Source organism: Peromyscus californicus, unplaced genomic scaffold (assembly GCF_007827085.1).
Source record: "Peromyscus californicus insignis strain IS unplaced genomic scaffold, ASM782708v3 Scaffold_5__1_contigs__length_169319896, whole genome shotgun sequence".
In the NCBI taxonomy this organism is placed as follows: domain Eukaryota; kingdom Metazoa; phylum Chordata; class Mammalia; order Rodentia; family Cricetidae; genus Peromyscus; species Peromyscus californicus.
This window is the reverse complement of record NW_026294573.1, coordinates 156,833,787-156,859,681: the sequence shown is the minus strand read 5'-3', so window position 1 is coordinate 156,859,681 and position 25,895 is coordinate 156,833,787. Positions and strand designations below refer to the sequence as shown.

Sequence of the window (25,895 nt, the reverse complement as noted above, 5' to 3'; positions counted from 1 at the left end):
CCAGTCAACTGCACATAAGAACTTATGCTATTTGGATATGATGAGGAGGAAGCAGTAAGTACTTTAAATGGATTGGTAGATCTGATAATGAGTAGGTGAGAGATACACCTCGAAAAAAATCACAATCTTGTCAGCCCAGTCAAGTTTCTGGTGTATATTGGTCCAAGACACACTAGAAATAAGATAAAAGATAAGTTGTAAGAGTTAGAGATATAGCTCAGTAGTAAAACGCTTGACTAGAAACCATAAAACCCTATGTTCAACACCCCACATACTAAAAACTAAAGTTGCTACATCATTTATAATCTAGATGGTGGCCTAATGCATATTACTAATTTAGAGATTATGCAACTACATTTAATACATTGAGAACATGTATAGCAAAATAATCTGCTTGCAAAATAACTGAATAGGTTTGAGTGGACAGAGCCTGAGAAAATTCTGTGGCAATTTCAGCTTCCTCGTAGTAAATACCTCATCACCTAGCAGGTCCATTGGTAACACTGGAATGTCCATGACAAAAAAAAAAAAAAAAAAAAAAAAAAAACCTCCAGTAGAGCATAACTCTATATCATTCAGGTAGGGACTCTTTGAGAAATAGCTTCTGGTGCTCCCTGAAACCTTGATCTGCCCAGAAATGAGGTTCAGGACATGTCATAGAATTCTGATATTAAAATCAGTGGTCTGCAAGAATTTTAGCTTAGATTGATATCAGAAATTCTGAAAGGTAAGTAAACTTATATTAGCCAGTATCAGATTTCTTTGACATATATGGTGATTATCACTAATGAGCTGTTTTTAACACCTGAAGCATGACTCTAAGGCAAGTCACTGCATTTTCTCCAAACAACACAACATGATATCCCCAGAGGTTCAATAGTAGCACTTAATATTTGTTACAGTGCTATAATTGGATTTTTAGATCCAATCAATAGGAGGGAATTCATCTCTAGTACTAAATATCTAGTCAACTACTCATGACTGGTAAAGCCATTGAACCTAGGGAAGAGCCTATCACTACCATGTTCTAATACCAGTATAATTTCTAACTGCATGCTAACTGCTTATCCTGTGCCCCAGATAACAGTAGCTCTTGCCTCTCATCAAAGATGTTGCTTCACACACCAGAGACTGTTACATAAAGCTACAGCTATTCATAATGCAGAGAACAACTGACCATGGGGTGCCCATCCCCAGTTGTTAATTCTACAACCAACCCCTACACAGGATCATGAAACATCACAGAAGAGCAGGTAGAGATATTGTAAGAACTGGAGGACCAGGAGATCTGCTGTGAAATTGTATCTTCTATAAATGGCAGAGAAGCTACACCCAGGAAATCTCAAAATCATGGTTGCCTAAATAAGATCTGAATGATTGAAACATCATTTGGCGTGCCAATATAGATGAGGAAAAATCTCACAAGGCCCCACTCTTTAATGAAGAACTAAAGGCAACTACAGCAGTTGAAAGAGAGAGAAGCAGTCTTCCCCAAGATTAGTCCCCTAATTGGCTATCAAACACCTGGTGAGCAGCCCTAAAAACTTACAGAAGAGCAACACTAAATGGATATCATGATAGCATAATGCAGTTATGTATTAATTAGTATATAAAATGTATATATGTATGTATGTATGTAACAAAATGATTAAAGAAAAAGAAATCACAAATTTGAGAGAGAGCTTAGGGGCCACAGGAGGAGTTAAAATGGGAGCAAGGCGGGATGAATTAAATACAGTACACACATGTGAAACAGAAAAGAAAAAGAAAACTGTTCGTGGAGGTGCCTGTGATAAGGAAACAGTATAGATTGGGTAACTTAGCCACATAACTACTTTCTCAGGGTTTTAGAGGTCAGAAGTCTGGGATGTATGCAGGCATTGCCAGATTTTGATGACAGCCCCCATCCAGGCTTCAGACAGCCCTCTTCCTGTGTTCTTGCACAATGGAGTAGAACAGAAATCTATGATAAACTTTCATGAAGACACATATCCCATCATGACCCAAGTTTCTCTCTCAAACACCCCTCCTCCAGTCACCATCTCATTGGTTAAAATTTCATTGTGAAGCATAGAAACATTAAGCCTGTGCTGTTCTGCCCCACACTCTTAAATTTATGTCCAATATGCATGCAAAATATACTTAATTCCAAAGAATCTCAAAATATTAGCCCACCTGAGCAGCAATTCTGGAGTCACAACATTGTCTAACTCAGAGGAGGGGCCCACCCCACACATCATCATGGCCTGTTCTCCTTCTGAGCCCCTGCCTTCCACTGGTACCACATTAAGGATTATCATTTCAAAACACCAATGTTAAACGTTAAATGTACACACATTCAATCAACTACAATATATTTTCATGTGTTTTTTCATATGTATTTTCAAATGAGACAGACTTGGAGTCATGTTAATTCAGGATTGTATTTTTAAGTTTGCAGTTTATGTACACTATGAATCTGAAACAATTAAGGCGATCTTTCTGAACTTTCCTACCTTTGAATCTGTAGGATCCAAATGAATCTACTTACCCCAGAGGATTGCTAATATTAAATAATATATATAAAATAAATAAAAACACAAAATTACTAGTTTTTTTTTTCTTTTTTCTTCTCTCTACTACCCCCAGAGTAATTAAAGATGAAAATGATTAATTGTCTTGTGCTTGCATACATTGAAGACAAAAGCAATTCATCCGAATTTGGAAAAATTCAGTTATTTGGCCCCAGTGCCCACTGATATTGGGAATACTGTGGTGTGTGTATTTTCACAGGGGCCGTTAGACAGTAAGCAGTTTGGATGTCTTTATAAGGAAGAATAATGACCTTGAGTTACATAGTACATTTCGTGCTTTCTCATGCTGTACCCTTGCTCTCTGCCTCCTTAAGAAAATGCTGCTGCAGCAAGAAGAGTCTGGAAGTACCCTCCAAAGATGCTCTCATATTCTGCAGCTCAGAAGGATAGTGAGATGCATTCACACTGTGACACATTTGCTAGGTTGAGTGGAGGAATTGTGAAAAACGAAGCAAACCAGTGGGCTACTTTCCAAAATTAGAAACAGAATGAAAGACTGAATGCCTGATTATCTTAGAAAGGTATGACAAGACACCCTTCTAACTCACACTCCAGTTTTTACAAGGGGCTTTCTTTCGTTATTGTTGTTTTATGTTTAGTTTTTCCTTTGGCTATTTGTTTCGTTGTATTTGCTCATCTATTCAATTATTACAAATATATATTGTATCTCTGAGTCTGTTCAGAGGATAAAGTAATCAAAAGAGGTACTGTGGCCATACCTCTTTTGTGTTGTTTTTAGACTGTTTACAGACCTTTGTGGTTCAGTTATCTACGTCAGTAAAGGACTGCAGTAAGACAGCTGATTTTGATAGTACATAAACCCAAATTTGTGTGTTAGTATATATTTTAAATCCGTAATAAATATTAAGGAGATACTATAGTTGTCTCTTATTGAAATTATTGGACTCAGGAATACAGTAACGCAGCTAGTTTTTCATAGTACATAGACCCAAATTTGTGTGTTGTATATTTTTTAAAACTGTACTAAATATTAGGGAGATATTCTAGTTGTCTCTTATTGAAATTATTGGACTCAGAAATACATTAAGACAGCTGATTTGATAACATAAACTCAAATTTGTGTGTTAGTATAATATTTTTTTTAAAACTGTAATACATATTAGGGAGATACTCTAGTTGCCTCCTGTTGAAATTATTGGACTCGCTCATGTCCTGTTTCCCCTCCTCTTAAAAGTACTAGATTGTAAGCTGACAAGGTCTTGAGGTCACAATTACATTAGAGTTTCAAAGTGGCTATGTTTATACATTTGTCTTCCAGCTTCTCACATGTATTTTCTTTGAAATGTTTTTCTACCTACCAGTCCCATCTTCTAGCAAGATGTCTTCCCATTCTATTTGTACTGGATAAGGGTAGATGCACTTCTTAGAAGTGGCCTGAGAACTGGCTACACAGTTGCTTGCTCTCCTTTCCCCTGATGATTTCCACTGTCAGGGAGATCTCTTTACAAATTATTTCCTAAGATTTCAAGAGATGATTGTATTCTGTAGATTTCATCAGGATTCAGAAAACCCTTAACAACAAGAATTCTCAAAATATTTGTTCTATGTCAATTCATATGTGTTAAATATCTTGATATTAGTATCTTCAGAATACTGAAGTCCATAACAACTTTCCATTTATTTTCCTCTTTGCTTAAGCTTTGGATATTTGTCATTGTGGCATCTGCAGTGAGCCACAAGTCTCCTTTAATGAATTCCTTATCTGGTACTTTTGTCTTCAACTTGGTTCTTCTACATAACTTTTATTTCCTCACTTTCATTTACTCTAGTATAAGCCAGCTTTTACTGTCCAATTATTCTTTTACAGCTAGGTCTCTTTAGTGAAGAGATTGTAGTCCTCAGTAGAATGTTGACATGACCTTGCTAATAAGCTTAATGTTTTTATTAGACGTTATACACACGTTGCTGTGATTGTGTCATGTTGGCTTTAATTACCTTCCTTTAACCTGCATTTGGATTTAATTTGAAAAGTCACTTACTTGCTTATTAGTTAGCTTATGATGAGAAGTGTCTGTAAAGTTTCTTGGGATGAACTATGTTTATCATACTACTGAATGTAATTCTTTCCTTAATGTTCTGATTGGTCACTCTCTACCAAATGGACACTGAAGGGTCTCCAATCCCTTGAAAACTCTAGTGATTGTTAGACTTTTTTTTTTTTTTTTTTTTTTTTTTTTTTTTTTTTTTTTTTTTTTTTTTTTTTGGTTTTTCGAGACAGGGTTTCTCTGTGTAGCTTTGTGCCTTTCCTGGAATTCACTTGGTAGTCCAGGCTGGCCTCGAACTCACAGAGATCCACCTGGCTCTGCCTCCCGAGTGCTGGGATTAAAGGCGTGCGCCACCACCGCCCGGCTGATTGTTAGACTTTTTATTCTAGATTCCATGCTTCTGATTAGTATTCTTAAGGATTTCTGTCCACAACGTTAGCTTATAAGACCTAACTCTGTCAGAGATCTTGATACAGAATTCTGCATCTCTTTTGCCAAGTTACTCCCTGCCTTTCTCTGGTCTTTGCCCTGTGTGTTCTACCTGTCTTAGCCTCAGTTTTCCCCCAGCGTGTATTTCTAAATCTCCTCTCAGAAACCTTATCACTTCTGTCTATCATTCTCCAGGCCCTTCCCCCTTTGCCTGTACTGTGATCTGGAGGCAGCTCCTGTTAGAATGTATGTATGTCAATGCCATGAATCCTTCACATATTCCTATCATTTTCTCGGTTTCGCATACCTCCTTCCCAGTGCTGTTCCATGTATATTGCCCAGGTTCATAGTTGTCTCTTAAGTGAAAAGTACTTTAATAAGATTTCCATGTCTAATAGTGGTAGTAAAGTATTACTTTTCACATTTCTAACCCTCAAAAAGTTAAATTACTTAGATATATCTTCATTTTATTTATTAAAATATAGCTCAAGATTTTCATCATGTTTTTTCTCTCTCCCTCACAATTCAACAATAGCTCTTTCTGCATCAGATGAAGTAAACCCTTCTGAATGCAGAACCTTGTTTTCTCTTAGTGCTTCTTTCAATTCCTGGATAATGGTTTGCAGTTTTAGATAAGAAAATGATTACATCTTCCATGATAGCATTGCCTTTATGCCCTAAGACAAATTAAGTATTATTTCATTTATTTAATACTATTGCTTTTCCCATAAAAAGGTCATGTGTATTGATTGTTTTTTAGTCAGAACATAGTCAAACATGCACATACAGTGTGATATAATGAATGTTTATTTTTTTAAACCATTGAGATCTAACTTCCTTCTCATAATCTCCAAATACAACACTATTGCTTTTTTTTTTTAGCTTAGTTTGAGGATAAAACTTGCCTGAAGACAATTTACTCTTCATGTGAAGTCCTCACTGCTGGTTAGTGGGATGGGACTTGGGTGTAATGTTTAGGTGGACAGTCATCAATAAAGGATTATTGTTTTGGCCTTTATTTTCCTGGTATGAGGAGATCTCCGTTGTCCTCGACAAGTGCATCAGTGAGAGCCCTTTGTGATGGACTGAGGCAGGGACAGGCCCTTTCTACTAATCAGGTCAGGGTTGGGCAGGGAACTTTTTTTTCTCACTGCGGTTTCTGAAGATGTGGATGAGTGATTTCAGCTGTCTATGTCTGGCGATGGCTTCTGAGAGCAAACGATTGGAGCCAGTTGCAGTTTTGATTACCTTCTGGCTTTAGAAAGGGAACATTGTATAGAGAATCATTGATTATTCTATCATACTTTCCCTTAATTGAAAAGCAGCAAGAACATTTGTAATGGTTTATTCAGTCATTAATACTGAGAAGGAAAATGCCACACACTTTATTCTATAATAATTTACCATGAGGAATATTGTATTTGATAATAAAATCATTTATTATAAGGAAAAATTGATACATTTTATCCAATCACCTTCTTTCTTTAAAAATACCCTACTCATTAAGATATTTTAGTTTTAGCTATGAATGTGAGCAAGTTCATGTATATAAACCATGAGGTTTATATTAGTTTCTACTATATCCCAGAAATACAGACAAAATAGTGAAATAAGCACTAAATGATACTGTGAAAAAAATTTAAGTATAGAAAAGACATTTTAAAGCATGCATATTGATTTTCATAAACAAAATGGAATTTCACAGTTAAATATTTGTATTTAAATTCATATGGGAACAAATGCTGAAATTCAGAATAAAGTAGTACCAAGTTTTGTTTTGCTTGATTGTAGACAAACCAGTGATTGAATTTAGATGACAGATGTGTTTGTTTTGTGACCCAGACTGATGCCTTCAGGCACGTATTTGCTCTTTAGGTTGACACAGACACTACAGTCCTGACAGAAGCATTGTTTATGGCCAAGACTGATGATCTCCAGAGGTAGCTTGAAGTGGACCCAGTATTTGCTGTGTTGCCTTGGTCCCATATCTTTTATCTATATATGAAATGAAGACAACCACTGTTTCCACTTTATAGCATTTATGTCAAAGTTAGAGGAATGTGTGTAGATGTGTGTTGCATGTATATATATATATATATATATATATATATATATATATATATATATATATATATGTATGTGTGCTCACATAAATATGTACAGAGATGATAGATGGTGGATACCTTTTGAGACAGTCCCTGGCATAAAGTTAGATTCTAACCCTTCCAGTTGTTGCTATGGGAATAATGTCTGGCCTCTCCACATATACATTTTGCTTGCCTGACTCCTTAATGTGGTGACTGGTAGTCGTAGTCAGCACTCCTGGTCAGTATACTTTCTATTTCTTAGTTTCCTTTTCTCACTGCGGTTCTACCACCTTTCTGCCTTCTTTTTCACTGAACTTGTGACTGTACATAGAAGCTGACAGATGTTTTCCCAGAAGTGACACCAACTGCTCCACACAGCTGTTATCTGACAGGTTTCAAGTCCTTCTAAGGAGAGCATCTGAAGGAAAGGCCATCAGACAAGCAAGGCAACAGTTGCACTTGGCATAATTACATACTTCCTCTAGGGAAGGAAACAGTCAGTCTCCCAGTTTTTAGTCAGACTGACACTATCCACCTCTTTTGCAAGGTGCATCCACTAAGTTAAAATGGTTGATTGACTGAAGCTGAGTAGGAAAGGCTAAATGTCAGGCTTTTAAGATGAGCCCGGTGGCAGTTCTGTCACAGCCTGGCAGGTGCAGTGCAGTCTAGAATTAAAACTGACAGAGGAATGGTGGGCAATGAAGGAAGGCTGTGTCAGCTGGCAGGAGAAGAATACAACCTGGGGTCAGAGGTTAGATTAGGGATGGAAATGCCTAACTGTGGCCTAATTCGAGTTTATAAAAACAGCTCACTCTTCAACAGAAATGCAGACACAGTTTTACTGAAATAATAATTTCTTTCATATGCTTCTTATGTTAATTTTAATTTTATTTACTCTTTAAAACTTTTCATACATGTGTACAATACATCTTGATTGTATCAACCTCTAATTCCCTCTCCTGTGCCTTCCAGAACCCCACACATCAACCTCATGCCCTTCTTTTATAATTTTTTTATTCATTTTATTCATGTATTTATATTAGATAACCCATTGAGTCAAATAATTCCCTGTGCACAAGGGCATGGATGTGATCCATTGTAATACTGGAACCTACTAGGAGCTACACTTGTAAAGAAAAATGACTCTTTCTGTCCCAGGAGCCACCAACCGCCAGTGGTTCTTCAACTAGGGAGGCCCTCAGGAGCTCGCAGCCACAGTACTGTTGTTTTTTTTGTTGTTGTTGTTTTGGTTTTTGTTTTTTTTGTTTTTTAACTAGCTTTATCTTGTGCAGTCAACCACAGCCTCTCACTTCACATGTCGAGAGGACAGGGTTTCATAGCATTCTTCTTGTCTTCTGACTTACATTCTTCTGCCTCCTCTTCAGGGATGGTTCCTGAACTTTGACTGGAGCTTGAAATAAGTATCCCATTTAAGGATGAAGAGTTAATGTACTTTTCCACTAACCACTACCCACTACAGTAATCAGCATCACTGGCCAAGACTGGGAGCAGCAAAAACCTGTGTGTATAAACATTAATATTTAAAAGGCAATTGGAAAACGTGGCAATTTAGAAAAACTAAACTAATAGGTTCTGCCCTAGGGCCTATGAATTCTCTAGCTATGGGTTTTGAACTGAAATAATAATTTTCTAATCCTTCTATTTAAAAAATATTAATAGTTCTTAAAGCCATGAAATTTTTTTAAAGATCATGAAACTTTCTGAATTATTAACAATATGATATCTGCTTTAATTGGAAAAAAACATAGAAAAATAAATAAGCTATGAAGATAAGGGACAGGTAATACAACAAATAAATGTAAAGTCAGTTAAAAGTATGTGGAGAGTATTGTCTTCCAATATTTTAGTGTAAAGATAAATAAAATATTTTAAAAGCCATTATTCTAAATAAAACAATGCAACACAGTAAAGGAAATGCCATTACTTTGATGAAATTTGGCATCTCCATTGCATATAGGATATTCTAAAATCAAGTCTTTCCCCATTTAGTTTGAAATTAAAAACAATTGAAAATCATATTTGAACAAATTGGGATAGAAAAATCATTGGATCGACTAAAATCAGTGTTCTCACTTTTCATAATTTGAGGATTGTTAATTTTATTCTGTCCTTTTTTATTTAATTTACTTCTAATAACTTCCCCAAACCAGTATTAATCCAGTCCAGTGATTTTCTACAGAGACGTGAGCCAGATAGCTGAGGCATAGCCAGGTATTAGATAGTCCAAGAAATATAAGTAAGATTGAGTTAGATAAATTATGATTGTACTGCATTTCATTTAATCTACTATATAAGTTGTCAAAATTTTAACACAGAATCTGTACAAAGTTGTTGAAGTGATATTCAAAATTTTATTGTTTCAATGCTTAAGCAATAAAAAAGTAGAGGTTTTTATATTTTTTAAGTTTCGCAACATTTGTGTGCGTTTTCCATATAGAACATTTTGGTGCTCCCAGAGCATTTCAGTTTGATCGATAGTCACAGATTGTTAGTTTCTGCAGTAGTAAGCAACACAATTTTTATGGTTTTCCTTTCATCCTATTCATTTATTCATTATGTACATGAAGTCATGAATTCTCCTGTTTTGACAGTAGTAATTCCATATGGGTGTTAACTGTCCTCAGGGATAAATCAGAGATTTCATTTTGTACATGGCAGTCTGACATAATGCCACCTTGCTGCATGGACAGTGTAAGGATTTATATTGGCTAAGACATTGTAGGAGTCTTGTAGAAGCATTAGCATACTGCACATGTTCAATAATGTTGAATAGTGTCTTTGAGGACTATTATAATCATGATAAATCATCATTTAAATTCAATTTCCATGACTTCTACATTCTTGTCTTTATTAAATTACTTTAATTCTCTCACCCTCTGCCTCTATTTTATAAAAATAAGATTAAATTTAAAAACAAGATATAACATATTAAATGAAATTATTAATATAAAAGTATGTGTTATTGTGTTGGTACATAATTAACAAAGGTTTTATGCATATTTTCTGAAATTTTAACACAAATTACTTAGTTACCTATTATAATTGATAGAGATGGTACAATCTTATAGTTTAATTTCGATATGTGCTAATATAAAACATCAATTTTGGACGTCAGAGGGACCTGGGTATGATAACTGTCACTCCATTGATTATCATATTTGCTTTGGTTGATTTAGCTATGTAGGTGTCCCCTTCCTCCATAGTTGCTTAGTGTGCATCTTCTCAGAGGTATGTGCTTCCTGTAGGTGTATAATCAGATACAGAGGAGATTATACACTATAATGTGCATATATATGTCAGGATATAATGTGTATATATGCATATATATCAGGATATAATGTACAGTCTCATACATTATATACTGAATGTAATTTTCCCTCTTTCCACTGTTTCCAGTTCTTTTCCCCATCTCCCTTCCCTGCTCACATCCACTCCTCCTCCATTTCCCCTCAAAAAAAAAGCAAGCCCCCACCCCCAGGGATATCAACCCAACAGGGCATATCAAGGCTGATAAGGCAACCCAGTAGGAGGAAAAGGATTCCAAGAGCAGGAAAAAGAGTTAGTGGCACCTCCAATTCCCACTGTTAGGAATCCCACAGGAACACCCAGCTACACAACCATAATATATATTCAAAGAACCTATCTCAGACCCATACAGGGTCCATGATTATGTAATTATTGCTTCAGTCTCTGTGACCCCCCCAAATATCCTGCTTAGTTCATTCTGTGGGCTGTGTTCTCATAGTGCAGGAAAATTAATCTTTACCAGGGTAGACAAGTAGCTGTGCTCCCATGCTAGAAACTCTAAATAAGCTCTCAAAAGATCATGTATGTTATTGTAATAATAAAATACAGATTCATATCACAGTTCAGTGGGCATCTATTGAAAGTATTTGTAACTAATAAAATTGTGAATATTGTTATCTTCTTACATGACTGATTCTTTTTTTACATGACTGGTTCTTACTTTCACTTACAGCAAAGCTTCATCAAAAATTTTTATGTGTGTATTTCAATAAACAAGTATTTTCAAAGTGGTTAAGAAATTGCTGATAGATTTTCTGCTCATGCATGTTTAAGCATAGCTCTATCTTCCAATAATGGCAATCAGAGATTAAAATTGGTTAACTTTATCTGTAAACAGAAGGCTTGAATTTTAATGCAACTACTGTTGCATAAAACTGAGTTTTGTTGAAATTTTGTGTATATGTTCTCAACATAGCAAAGGCACAAATCAATAAGGACCTATATAATATCATGAATATCATTTCTGATTATTTCTAACTAGTGTACTTTTCAGCAATATAATGTAGTTGGGGGAAAAAAGCTTTTCACATGTCACTTGTTGAACCATCTTCCACAAATCATTTATTTGAAAGATTTCTTTGATTTGCATTGCTAGGCATATGTACTATTTTCAGAGGCGATATTATGATTAATTGACCTAAATCAATATCTAACTTTATGTTATCTTTAAACTTGTCATATCAGAAAACAGTTCCTTAATTAATTTCAATTAATTTTAAAAACACTAACAAATGTGAGATTCTGTTTCATGAACTTTATGTATTAATGAGATTTGTAGATGACTTTCAGGAAAATAGGTCATTTAAAGAAGATGAAAAGAGTAAATTGCTATAGTATTTGTTTAGTAAAATCTCTTCCAAACTACTTTGAGGCTTTAAATGATCATTAATTTGTTTTATACTTCTGGAATACTGAAGTAACCATGCACAACCACAAAATGTATCCTAGAAGTTGACATTTTTATCATATGCTCAAGATAAATATTCCTAAGGGGCTAAAATATCTAAAATACCTTGCATTTTTGAAATCTTGCAGCAATTTTTGGTATTGCTGAATCATTAATGAAATGGAGGCTTTGAAATGATGCAGTTATTAGCCAAAATTTTTCAGTGTGAAAAGTTGAATATCTAGTTTTAATGCATGATTGGAAAGTTCAAAATACTAACGTGGTTGATAATGGATAAATATGTGTGCATATACACATATTGGATATACGTATATATAGTTAGTTAGTTAGTTAGTTAGTTAGTTAGTTAGTTAGTTAGTTAGGAAAGTCTGAGTGATATTCAACGAAATCATACAGTGAAAGATATGCAGAGAACATTAAGGATCAAAGAACCAATAGCTTCTCAGAACTGTAAATAACTTCTACAGCTGCCACCTTTCACTTCACCCAAGCTTCCAAAAAATGACTTGCACTTGTTCGATAGTGTGCTGTTCAGTGCCTGCTCTAAGACTTTCTTCCTTCTGCCTTACCAATAAATACACACATCCTGGTACTTATTGACACAAAACTTTTAAATGTATACTTGAATTCTTGTGATTATTTTGGATATCATTTTGAAATAGTGAGGAATTTGATTAAGCAATTTATAGTCATTCAATTTGTCTTAAGTAAAATGCATGAATATATAAGACTGATGTCATTCAGTCATTCCTGAATGCATTAACTTTTATCCCTTGTTTGTGTATGGTCTGGCTCTCTAATGTAAAATAAAAGAAATCCAGGAATAGTCTGGTTTAGTGTTGTATACATTATTTAGTCATCTCATGAGCTTAGTAAATGTTTATTAATGACTATCATTGCTAATATTGTTAGTAAAAATAATTAGTATTATTACTGGAAGAAGATAATTAAACACAAGTTTTCTTTAATGAAGAAAGTACAGCTAATACATATTAAGATTAAGATTTACCAATATGTGTGTATGTATATTGAATATTATTTTTCATGCCTATATTTTAATGGGTATGTTCTTTGATGACAACTTTACATTTACCTTAAATATAATTTAATATTATTATAGGGAAATAATTATTAAAATAATCACATATAGCTAAACATTTTATTTAGTATTTTATTTTTGTAATAACATCACTTTCCCTCTTCCTTTCTCTCTCCATCCCCTCCTAAGTCCCCTCCCTCCAACTACTTCTCTGTGGCCCCCTAAATTTATGACCTCTTTTTCTTCAATTATTATTGTTACATATATATGCATATGTATGCAAAAATGTATAAATAAAACTTGCTGAGTCTATTTTAGTTGTTTGGTATAATTTCAAGGATGACAATTTTACATTGGATGACATATTAGGAGGCTCATCCTCAGGAGAGGCCAGTTCTCCCTCTCTCAGAAGCCACTGGTTGCTTATAGTTCTATGTCTAGGATTAGGAATGGTTGATATTTTCCTCCCTTCCATGTTAGCACATCTATTGATATTGCATTATCTCAGTCTTGTTATGTAGTCATTTCTAAGAGAGACATTTTTTATAGCTAGATTCCTGATGTTCTAGTTCTTACATTCTTTCTGTCTGTCGTCAGCAATATTCATAAGCCATAGATGCATAAGCTGCGATTCAGCTATATCTGTCTGGGCTGGGCTCCCCACAATCCATTAATCTCTGTACTGTAGTTGGATTTTTTCCTGTGTCCTGCCCAGTCCGCAGCCACTCAGACCCAAGTAAACACACAGAGGATTATATTAATTAAAACTGCTCGGCCATTAGCTCAGTTTTGCTACTGACTAGCTCTTACACTTAAACTCAGCCCATTTCTGTTAATCTATATGTTGTCAGGTGTTCTGTGCCTTTACCTGTGTGCCATTACATGCTGCTCCCTGGACTGCAAGCTGGCGTGTTCTGACTCAGCCTTCCTCTTTCCAGAATTCTCCTCATCTGCTTATCCCACATATACTTCCTGCTTGGCTACTGGCCAATCGGCATTTTATTAAGCCAGTGTATGAAAGCATTGTTCCACAGCACTGTACTGTTTCTGGTTGTGTTTTTTTTTTCTTTATTGTCTTTTAATTTATTACTTCAGAGAAGCATTTTATTTGCATGATAACAAGTCCCCCAAATATGTTGAGCAGCCAACTATATATTGAAGCAAAGGGAATCAGGAAATGTTCTATCTTCTCAAGCTGAGTAGACAGAGGTAGGCAATTATGGTCTAGAGTCCTACCCACTGACACAGAGATCAGGTGGGTAAAGGTCATTCTAAACTGCATCAATAAGCATAGTATTCAGATGACTTTCCTGATTCTGGAGGATTGCAAACCATGTTGAATACTAGCATGCTCTAGATAGCAACCTTTAAAGAACCTAACTATATATTTGGTTTCTTATTTCATGTAAAGAAAAAAAAAACTTATGTAACCTGTAATTAATTTTTCAGTAGTCATAGAAAAGAAATTAAATGCAAGTCAATCATACCTGTTGACTATACACTTTGCATAAATGAGTGATTTCTTGGCTTTGTGCTTTTAGAATGCACAGAATTGGAAATACATTTAGATTTCAGGAATTTTTTTATATTAAAGATGCTTCCGCTTCTTCTTCTTCGGGAGAACACCAAATGGCGGACGACGCCGGTGCAGCGGGAGGGCCCGGAGGACCCGGGGGCCCGGGACTAGGAGGCCGCGGCGGCTTCCGCGGAGGATTCGGCAGCGGCCTTAGGGGCCGCGGTCGTGGTCGAGGCCGTGGCCGTGGTCGAGGCCGCGGGGCTCGTGGAGGTAAAGCTGAAGACAAGGAGTGGATCCCCGTCACCAAGCTGGGCCGCCTGGTTAAGGACATGAAGATCAAGTCCCTGGAGGAGATCTACCTGTTCTCCCTTCCCATTAAGGAATCCGAGATCATTGACTTTTTCCTGGGCGCTTCCCTAAAGGATGAGGTTCTAAAGATCATGCCAGTGCAGAAGCAGACTCGGGCTGGCCAGCGGACCAGGTTCAAGGCTTTTGTCGCTATTGGGGACTACAATGGTCATGTTGGTCTTGGTGTTAAGTGCTCCAAGGAAGTAGCCACTGCCATCCGAGGGGCCATCATCTTGGCCAAGCTGTCCATTGTCCCTGTGCGGAGAGGCTACTGGGGGAACAAGATTGGCAAGCCCCACACTGTGCCGTGCAAAGTGACAGGCCGCTGTGGCTCTGTGTTGGTGCGTCTCATCCCTGCCCCCAGAGGCACTGGCATCGTCTCTGCTCCTGTGCCTAAGAAGTTACTGATGATGGCCGGTATTGATGACTGCTACACGTCAGCCAGGGGCTGCACTGCCACCCTGGGCAACTTTGCCAAGGCCACCTTTGATGCCATCTCCAAGACCTACAGCTACCTGACCCCCGACCTCTGGAAAGAGACTGTGTTCACCAAATCTCCTTATCAGGAATTCACTGACCATCTTGTGAAAACCCACACCAGAGTGTCTGTTCAGAGGACCCAGGCTCCAGCTGTGGCTACCACATAAGGGTTTTTATACAAGAAAAATAAAGTGAATTAAATCTGCTAAAAAAAAAAAAAAAAAAAAAGATGCTTCCTTAAGTTGATGATGGTATGAATATATAAGAAACCTATAGTTTGAATTACTGACAGTATCTGTGGAAGCAAAATGAATATTTATTCATTCCATATGTATGGTGAATGTATGGGCACATATACATGTGGGCATATATGCACATGTGAGCACATGTATGTTAAAGCCAGAGGTTGACATCAGGTATCCTCCTCCATCATTCTTCATCTCACTGAACTAGAGCTCACTAATTGGCTAAGCAGGCTAGACAAGAAGCTCCAGGAGCCCATCTTCTTGGCTTGGCTTAAATATGGCCTACCATGTCAGACTGTATTCTCTCCTCTCTGATAGTCCCACCTATACTTCCTGTCTGGCCACTGGCCAATCAGTGTTTTCTTTATACAGAGCGATATCCACAGCAGTATTCATATGTCCTGAAGAGCCGAACTCAAGCCTTCATAGTTACGTGTCAAGTACTTTACAAATTTGTTATCTTCACTAAACTCATAAAAGCAGATTTTTAAATGTTTATTCCCATCACCAAGATACAACTGGAGCCCATTCCCTATGGTGTGATACCTTACTCAGCCGTGATGCAGGGGTAGGGGCTTGGTCCAGCCCCAACTTGGCATGCCAGCCTGTATTGATACCCAAGGGAGACCTTACCTGCTATGAGGAGAGGTGATGGGGTGGGATGGGGGGAGGTGAGGGGGAGCAGGAGAAGGGGGACAGGGCAACAGAGGTTGGTATGTAAAATGAAAAAAAAAATAATTCATTAACATTAAAAAATAATGCATTCAGATTTCTGTATACTTCTAGGATAGGCGTAACTCCCATGTTCTTCTTAATCTTTCAAAATGTTAGTGTAATGTCCTAATTATACAATAAGCCCACTGTAGAACCACACTCTCTTTTTCTCTCCTTTGACTCAGCATTGTGATCACCATACAGTTTATTATGTGATCCCCATTTCAGTATAAGAAAAGTACATGGCTCAATTTGGTTCATCATTTCTGGTTTAAGTAACAATATTGGTATCTTAACTGTCCAAAGCTAAAATATTGATCACTGCTGAATGTACCATTAAACACAGTATTCAGTGACTTCCCGCACAGGCTTCAAGGAACATTGCTCTCACTTGAGAAAAGGAGATGGCAGATAGGTTCAGTTAGCATCTATTCTTCCTTGATGTTTCCCTTTATCTACTTATAGAACATCGCTTATGGAATAATCATGAACCTAAACTGGAAGTTTCCTCTACTCACTTTGATTACAAAACTGAGTCACAAACCTTTTAGCTTAATGTGATAGTTTACATTCAGATCAGAATTTCTTTTGGTTTGTAGATTTTCTTGTGACTACAAGCTTATTTGGGGTATTTCACAAGGGATTAACTCCCAGGGAACCCTCAAGTATTGAGGAATTGATAGCTCACTTTAAACTGTTATTAAAACTTATTTTGCATTTAGTATGATCACCAATGGTCATACTGTTTTAGCATGCTTCCTCCTGCTTATTATTTTGTGGTGATGGTGACGAGCTTTGTATATAGTAGTGAAATGATCTGACATTGACCTACATCTCTAGTCCCCTTTTTAACAATTGAGAAATATCCTCACTAGTAGTCTTGAATTCATGATCCTCCTGCATAAGGACTCCTGAGTAGTTATATTTACAGGCAAATGCCACCATACCTGACTATGTTTTAAATACTTTTAAATTATGTTTAACAAATTATAATCCAAAAATACTTGCTCTAATGGAGTTTATACAGACTGATTATTGTAAAGTCCAACAAATCTGGGAAAGCTTGAGTGAACATTAAGTAAAAATGCTGTTTTGATATTTCTTAGACTATTTTCTCACATATTGTATTGCTGCATGTTATAACATACAATATTTCCAAAATGATAAATGGAAAACTTTTATTGAATAATAAAGCTGAGGATTTTCCAGGAAATCCACTATGATCTGTAATTGTACTGATTATTCTCTAAATTTTAAATCAGATGCTTGCATTCTCATGTTTATCATGTTGCTACTGAAACTCTAAAACTGACATTAGATTCTGAGTATCCACAATCTAGTAGAAATCATCAGACACAAGAATTGAATACAGGAGTGCTCATCAGTCACTGCAAGGGACAGCCACATATTCAAAACAATGCTAGCACAGAGCTGTTGAGATGAGAACCACCAACTTTCTAGCTGGGATATTGACTAGCCCCACACACCTCACAAAATGCAGGGGGTATTGCTATCTCTTCAACCTATAGAATTTCTTTCACATTCAAGTTCTCTTTGGAGATCCAGGGTGGCATCACTCTCCTGGGTTGGAGTCTTGCTGAGTTAAGGAATGTGTAAGAGCAACAGATGCATTTCAAGAAGGATTCTGAGAGTTCTCAAGAGCTTTATCTGCTGCAAGCAAGGAGTATGTACACAATTGAACCTGGTACTTGTCCCATGTCCTCTGTCCCATGCCCTACTTCATCCAATACGTAGGCTTATTTGCTAAAAGGAAATGTAGAACTAAGGAGGAAAAAGGCTGTGTATCTGCACCTTCTGTGTACATTGAGTGTCGGAGTTTACACTGAGTCAAGTGGTTCAAGAGTTCAAGGTGATGAGAGGTGCCACTCAGAATGGTCGGCAGAAGTGGGCAATAATTCATATACAAGAACTAGGCTAACACCATGCATTGATAAGTGATAGGTGATGCTTCTGAAGGAAATACAATTCTGCCTCACAAAATAACTAGTATTTGCAAAGCTAGTGTTTCCAAATAGAGGCACTAACCAGGTGGGGACTGCTTAGAAACTGCTACAGGTGACTCATGTTAATCTCAAATTGACTCTTTTGACCTGGGAAATAGCAAAAGTCAGAAGAAAAAGTTGAAGGAAGCTAAACACACACACACACACACACACACACACACACACACACACACACACACACACAAAAAGAAAGGAACAACAACAACAAAAAAAACCCTAGACTTTGCCAACTGGAGTTCTGGAGTCCCAGGGCAAACAAAATGAATGGGAAAGAAGTGTCTGGTTGAAAGTATGCCTTCAGACTTTCTCATGACTGGAGCTGCTAATCACTGGGGTATGGCTTTGATTTTGTTTACCTGTTACTCTGCCTTGCTATGATGCTTATTTGAATCATTGTGAAACTAGAGGATCTTGTGGAAATTTATTTTAACAATCTGAAAGGCATGGTCCTATGAACATCTTGAACTAGGGGATTAGAGAGAAATACAGCTTTCTTTTGCTTGTATCTTATTATTTTCAACCTGCTCAAAAAGCCAGTTACAGATAAAATGCTTAACCTTAAATTATAAATGGTTATATTAACAGATTAATACAAAATAAGCTTAATAATTTCTAATAATTAATTTTTGGTAAACTATACTCAAAATATGGAAGTTGTATATATGGAATATATTGTTACATAGCTTATATGTAAGTTTCTGAAATATTAGTGTAATTGATTCATGGTAAAATATACATATATTTTAGATTATATAACATATTAAATATCAAGAACATTTTCAAATTGCTAAAATTATGTCTTATTTTCCCAGTTCATAGCTAAAAGCCCAATTATATTATTAATTCTATTTTACTGATGTCTTCTAACAATATCAGAGCCAGAGACTTATGAAAAAATTCTCCATATCAATTTAAAAAAATAAGTATACAAAAAGAGAAGAATCACATGAATGTGAATCACATGAATGTGAAATAAATGTAGACAGTCTTTTTCTATTAAATTATTAAAAAGTCATATATAATCTTTCTATGTCGTGTAGCCAGTGGCAAAGACATCAATCATCTCATTATCTGTACATTGAAAGTGATGAATGGATTATGTTCTAATGAGAGGATCTAATTACTGAGAGCTGTGAAGAGGGCATGTAAAAGCTCTTTAGCTCCAGTGACCATAGATTATCATTAACAACACAGAACTCTGTATGGTTTAATTCCTCTCCTCTGCATATTTGAAGATACATAGTCTTCATGATTCAGATTTTCAGAGAAATCCATGAGATAATTAATTTATTATCTCCTTAGAAGAAAAAAGAGAAATATCATAAAAATGCAACATCCATGCAAGGACCAGCAAAGACAGGAAAAGTGGCTTCCCTTGGTTCCAATTAAATTTATGCAATCAATAATCGTACATATATTTCATTTGAGATATAATTATAAAATCTAATTCAGTAATTTCTATAGGATATCTTATGATCATAGTATAATATTGGAAACTTACCATAGCCACAACACAAGATCAACACTAAAAAATATTTCAAAAGGCTGTATGTAGTTCAAGGCTAAAAAACAGCAAGATGATATACAACTTGGGTGCTTAATATTTATGTATTTATCTAAAATGACCATTTCTTCAAATGCGGCAAAAGGAGATATGCTGTGAACTGAGAGACTGAGCACGAGTTGGGATGAGGATATTGCCTAGTGTTTGCAGGGTGTTCTTGAGGGAGGATAGTTGGAACCAGGCAGGAGAAACTGAGGGAATTTAATTTCAGAGGGCTGTGGATGCAAGCAGTAGCATGTCTACAGACATCGCTCTTAAATAATGGACTAGCTGCTCTGCAAGGTGGAATCCTTGAATCCTCCCAGGCAACAGCTGTGCAAGTTCTTCAAAGAAACTTGATTGCATAAGGCATTTCTGCACTCTTATCAGGAAGTAATGATAGTTCGACTTTAAGATCCGTTTTGATTTTATGATTGCTGAAGAGTGTGCCATGTGCTTAACACATGACCTCTAACTCTCTAATTACCTACAGGGCTTCATGTGTTAATGCTTTCAATACAGTAAATTCTATAAATGAGAAACTGAATTTCTTTATCTTTTCTTCTATGGAAAGTCTTGAAGCCTTGACTTCCCAATAGCTCATTCCTTTTATATGGCTCAATGTTCCTATTTTACTGTAGCATTTTATAATGTAGTTGTTTTTTATGCAACATATGTGAGTTCTAACCAGTGAACTAAGAATAAAAGACATTAGAAAAAGAAAATGAGAAGCAAACAAACATATATGAATGCATGTATATCCAATGGTATTTTTAGATTGCTGAGATATGCTTCTTGAATGAATGTATCACACTGATCAATACCAAAATGTCATCAGAAGTTCAAACTTTGAATCCATATTACAAATATTTCAATGGAACTTTTCCCATATATTTCTTTGGATTTCATCTTTCTTTTTTAGCAAGAATAATAAGCATGTCTCTTATTAATTTAAGAAATATCATTGTAATGAAAACTTAGCAGGCATTTCCAGAGACCTCCAGACCTGCTGCTATGCATTCCGTATGACAAGGTGGCATTAGCGTGGCAATATTGCAATGAAAGCTCAATGGATCACTGACTGTGCCACTTAATCAATCAATCCCATCTAACTTCAGTTTCTTCCGGCTTGGTGGTGTCAATGCCTTCCAGATTAGTCAGGTGCATATAATAAAGTAGTATTGATGAGATTTTGAGAAATTTCTTACAGGTTTGTTTCAAACTCTTCAGTTACAAAAACAGCCTTAGGCTCTAACTTTACATACAAACTAGCACTTTAAGGTTGATTATTTCCTAAAGAGGTGCTTTTTGTTTGTTTGCTTTGTTTTACTTTTTTTTTTGTTTTTTATAATCATCTGTGACTCTGGTCAACTCTGTTTTTTCTAACATATGTATTTCTCCATGTATCTCTAATATAATTCTCTTTTAATATGTCCAGTGAGTGTAGAGGATCTAGAGCAGAGAACACAGAATATGATCATGGATATAATGCATGTCCATACATTAGCTTCTGCTAACCTCACATTGCATGTGAAACTTTCTTATACTAGCTGCTTTCTTCTGGGTTTGTCTTTCCAAAACTCATACTAAACATAATTCTCAGCCAGGTGTGATAGCGCACATCTGTAATCCTAGCACTGGGACACTGAAGCAGGAAGATCCCAAGTTCAAGATGTGTTTGTTTCAAGCCTGGCCAAATAGTGAGTTTCAGGAGCAAGTTTGAGACTGTGTAGAGGTGACTGTACATAAACAAGTAAATGAACAATAGTCCTTCATTATGATGATATTAAGGTAGAACTTTGTGGGAAATGACTAGGTTTGGAGATAAGTATACTCATAAAAGAAACTGGATGAGGTCTCCTCAGACTCTTCCACCAGGTGAGGACACACCAAGAGATGTCATCCTTTAGCAGAAAAACAATCCCTCACCAGGTATAAAATCATGCATGCCCTTAATCTAGGGCTTATCAAACTTCAGAACTGTTCCAATAGACAGGTCACAGAAATGTGACCTCTATCTATGTTTGATAAAGGCCAATTGATCAGATGCTGTAAAAGAGTGAAGGAAATCGAATCTGAAAAATTTGATATCGTCTGATATTGCCTTATACACTTAAAGCAGATCAGAAACTCTCTTCCAGCATACAAAACAATAACATGTATTTTCTTTAAAGAGAAATTATATAATTAGTGATGTAATTGTAAGTGGTAGATAACTTAAAACTATCCATTTTTATCAAAGTATACTAATTTTCATAAAGTTTTAAGTGTACATGCATATAAATAATTTGACTTCATAACCCATGTACTCAATCCATAAAGTCATAATATAGGACTCATGATACTTAATTACTGATATAACTCTAATTTTTCTTAGACTTTGTCTTTATACTTATAAGTTCTATATACTTATATACTGTGTAAGTGTACACAGTCTCAATTAACAATACAGCACAGGAAAAGGCAACCACTGTTTAAGTATAGACATAGTCCCCAATTATTAATACCACATAGGAAAATAAAGCTACTGTGTAAGAATAGACATAGCCTAAATTAATAATACAGCATAGGAAAAGAAAGCTAATTATTCATACTGCGTAGTAAGTATGTGCTGAAACAAGCCACTTGATATTCTCTAGCAAGCTAAAAATTTCAAAGGCTAGCTTAACAATATGACAACATTGCTCTAAATATCTTCATATGCTCTGTTTTAAAAACCACTGATGACACTTAGCATTGCCTGTATATCCATGGATGTAGGGCCATCTACTGACATGTGGATGTACCTCTCAGGGACCATATCCCTGAAGAAAACTGAATTTTCTCCCTAGTAACTATCAGTTGGTTTAACTTTATTAAAATTCCACTGTAACATGAACCTTAAAAAGTCTTATAATAAAAAACCAAGAGCCAGATATTGGGGTGAAAGCTGAAAGATCAGAGAAGCAGAACAGCCAGCCACCTGGCTTACCTCTATGAAATCCTCAGGCTTAAAAAGAGCGAGTTCCTGTTTCTTCATGCCTTATATACCCTTTCTATGTCCTGCCATATTACTGCTGCCTGGACAATCACCCAAGGTTCTTCTGCAACATTAGAGCATCCATCTTCAGCCTATAGGCCTAGCATATCTGACAGACTCATCTGTGAAACAGGATTTTCTGAAGGGCTGTCCTACTTTGTCTTGGCAAGGTGTAGCAGTCCCTTTCTTTTGTGTCCTGCTTGTCCCCATTTGGACCATGCTGTTAGCAGTCAGTGTAAGGGCACTTTTGTGCTCAGTGGCTAACTTTTGCTGCAAAGAAAGTAAACTCCATAAGTAGTTTCTTCAATGTCCATTATCTTCTGTGAAGTAGATTGGTACCACCAGGAGCCAGACATGTCTCATAGTTATTAAAAAAAAAGAATCTGTGTTTATTAAAACATCTTAAATGTCATATTCTGTAGATCTCTGAAGTGTTTGAAGATTACCTGTCTATCTAAAATATATCTTTGACCTAATATGACTACAAGTTCTACTGTGTTAGGTGACTAAATACTAACTTGCATTTCTTTATATCCTAATTTGGTGGTAATAATAACTTTCAAGGACTAGTAAATTGTATTACATTTTTAAATGAGCTGTATAGGTATACTACCCTTGAACAAGATTAAAAAATATATATACAGTATTTTCTAACACTATCAATCTCAAATTTGTATTAATATACATAATTTGTATAAAATATACGAAAATCCAATCCAATGTAAAAATATTTAAAACTAGTAGTTGATTTTTAAAAGTAGATTCAATAATCTACCTTTTTATCTTATATCTGTATCCTCCATTTTTTCTTTTCAGAGTAGATTCAGTAACATGAATCTTAAAGGTCTTAAAATAAAAACACTGAGAGCCAGATATTGAGGTGAAAGCTGAAAGATCAAAGAAGCAGAATAGCCAGCCACTAGCTTACCTCTATGATTTCCTCAGCCTCAAGAGAGCGAGTTCCTGTTTCTTCATGCCTTATATACCTTTCTATGTCCTGCCATATATTACTTCTTGGGATTAAAGGCATATGTCTCCACTGCCTAGTTCTGTTTCTCTGTAGTTCAGTGTGGCCTTGAGCTCAAAGAGATCCAGGTCTCTGCTTCCCGAGTGATAGGATTAAAGGTGTGTGCCACTACTACCTGAACTTTATGTCTAATTTAGTGGTTGACTCTGTTCTCTGATCCCTAGGTAAGCTTTATTGGGGTATACAATATATCACCACATGTCACCAGTGTTTTTTGTTAGTGGGGAAGTATGTTGCTCATACAAAGAGTATTAGGACTCATCTGTTCATGCATTTGCCCAGCTATATTCATTATATTAATGAACTACTACATAAAAGCTATTTAGAGGGCCTAGAGATTCAGAGTTTCTAGACCAGGTAGATACCATATATTAGCCTTTGGTGAGGATGGTAAATATAATTTATGGAAATTCACATTCACATCCTGAACTGAATCAAAGTAAAACATGACATTAGCGGAGTCCCCCCCAATTCCTGTGACAGGATGTACCAACATTTCTAAGTACCTGCTGTTAATCTCATATGCTAAAAGTTCTAGAACTTCGAAGGTCTAAATGAGATGTTCCCAAATAAGCTGCTTTTCTTGAGTAATTTTGAATAGAGATCTTGGAGTTTGAGGAACAAACAAGCCAGATGGTTACTACTCTCATGGGCACCCAACTGAAGTCATAGTCAACAGAAACAGAGGGCTTTAAATATTGTTATGCATTCATCTATGACTCTCCCTGGTATTATGGCAGTCTCCCATGCTCAACCCATGGAAAGAAAATAATTTTGCTATTCCCATAATAGGAAGATGGTTACAAAGATGATATTCAGAAAATAAAAATACCTCTTCTAAATAAACCTCTGAAACTTCACTTCTATAAATATTTCTCCTTGACCATGCAACACACAAAAAAGATCTCTCTGACTTCTAAATGTTTTCTATTCAGTAAAGAAAAACTTGCATTTAATAAATATTTATTATTTTATTAATTTATCCCCTTTAAAGGTTAAAATAAAGTTATTCAGTAAAATGGTATGCACAATGCCGTAGTTTAGAACACTCTGTGTTCCTATAAATCTGCATCACCAAGGTGAAATAAGGTCTCTTGAAAGAAAGTTGAAACCACAGTGAATTTATTTTATATGTCAGACATGTCACCTTCGGGCACGGTGTCAGATTTCAAGGACTGTTCTAACATTGTACATCAAACTGGGTGGTTTACAAAAGAAATTTATTTCTTCACAGTTTTAAAGGTTAGAAATTAAGGTGCTAGTAGAGTCTTGGAAGGAGAATCTGCTGCCTCACTCTTGGCTGCCTGTCCCTGGTGTTTTCCTTGGCTGGTATTACTGGAAGAAGCACAAGCCATTTTCTCTCTCTCTCTCTCTCTCTCTCTCTCTCTCTCTCTCTCTCTGAAACTCAAAGAAACTACCAACACCTCTCTCTCTGGAGAGAGAGCAAGAGAGAGAGAGAGAGAGAGAGAGAGAGAGAGAGAGAGATTGTGTGTCTATAACAAGGTACTACTCATATTGGATTAGGTCCCATGCTACTGACTTCATTGAACTCTATTATATTTTCAAAGATATCTTTTCTACATCTTCTGGGAAAGGCAAAACCTTGAAGCCTAACATGTACAATTCCAAAGTTTGGTTTGAGTTTTCAACTGAGGCAACAGAAAAACAAAGACAGAAACTGAGATGTTATTAAGCATTCTAAAAGATACCACTGAGTATTTTGATTAATATACATTGGTATATCAATCTAATATCAGGAAATGTTTAAGCATTTGGCACAGTATGAGCACAAAATTCCTGTAAATGAATTCAAATGTTTTATAGGAAGATCACTGAGCTGATTAGGTCCTGATTTTTTCAGTATAAACTGTTTGAACACTTTGGATATAGAAACCTAGACTAACAGCTTAATGCCTTATTTTTATTTCCAAAACTTCTTTTTTAAAAACAGTCAGGAAGAATACCATCATATATGTTGATATACTGACACTAATTTTGAAATCTCCATTCTCCAAATTTTGCATTCTGATTATATTCACTACCCTTAGACAGAGTAATGAGAATTTGTTCACTGAAGAATTTCTTTTGCTTAATTAAAATGTCCATACAT

General features: G+C 36.0%; 2 protein-coding genes across 9 annotated transcripts in view; both read left to right on the top strand.

The window, feature by feature from the left end:
- The window catches only part of Ralyl (RALY RNA binding protein like), a 690,262-nt gene that overhangs the window by 336,930 nt on the left and 327,437 nt on the right, over positions 1-25,895 (top strand). The gene's annotated exons all lie outside the window — the stretch shown is intronic.
- LOC128095990 (40S ribosomal protein S2) lies at positions 14,478-15,433 on the top strand. The gene has a single exon (XM_052715016.1). It carries the CDS (start codon positions 14,499-14,501, stop codon positions 15,378-15,380), a length of 882 nt encoding a protein of 293 aa, XP_052570976.1. The 5' UTR covers positions 14,478-14,498; the 3' UTR covers positions 15,381-15,433.

Coding starts and splice junctions, on each gene's coding strand:
- LOC128095990 (XM_052715016.1), top strand. CDS start 14,499: ATGGCGGACGACGCCGGTGCAGCGGGAGGGCCCGGAGGACCCGGGGGC.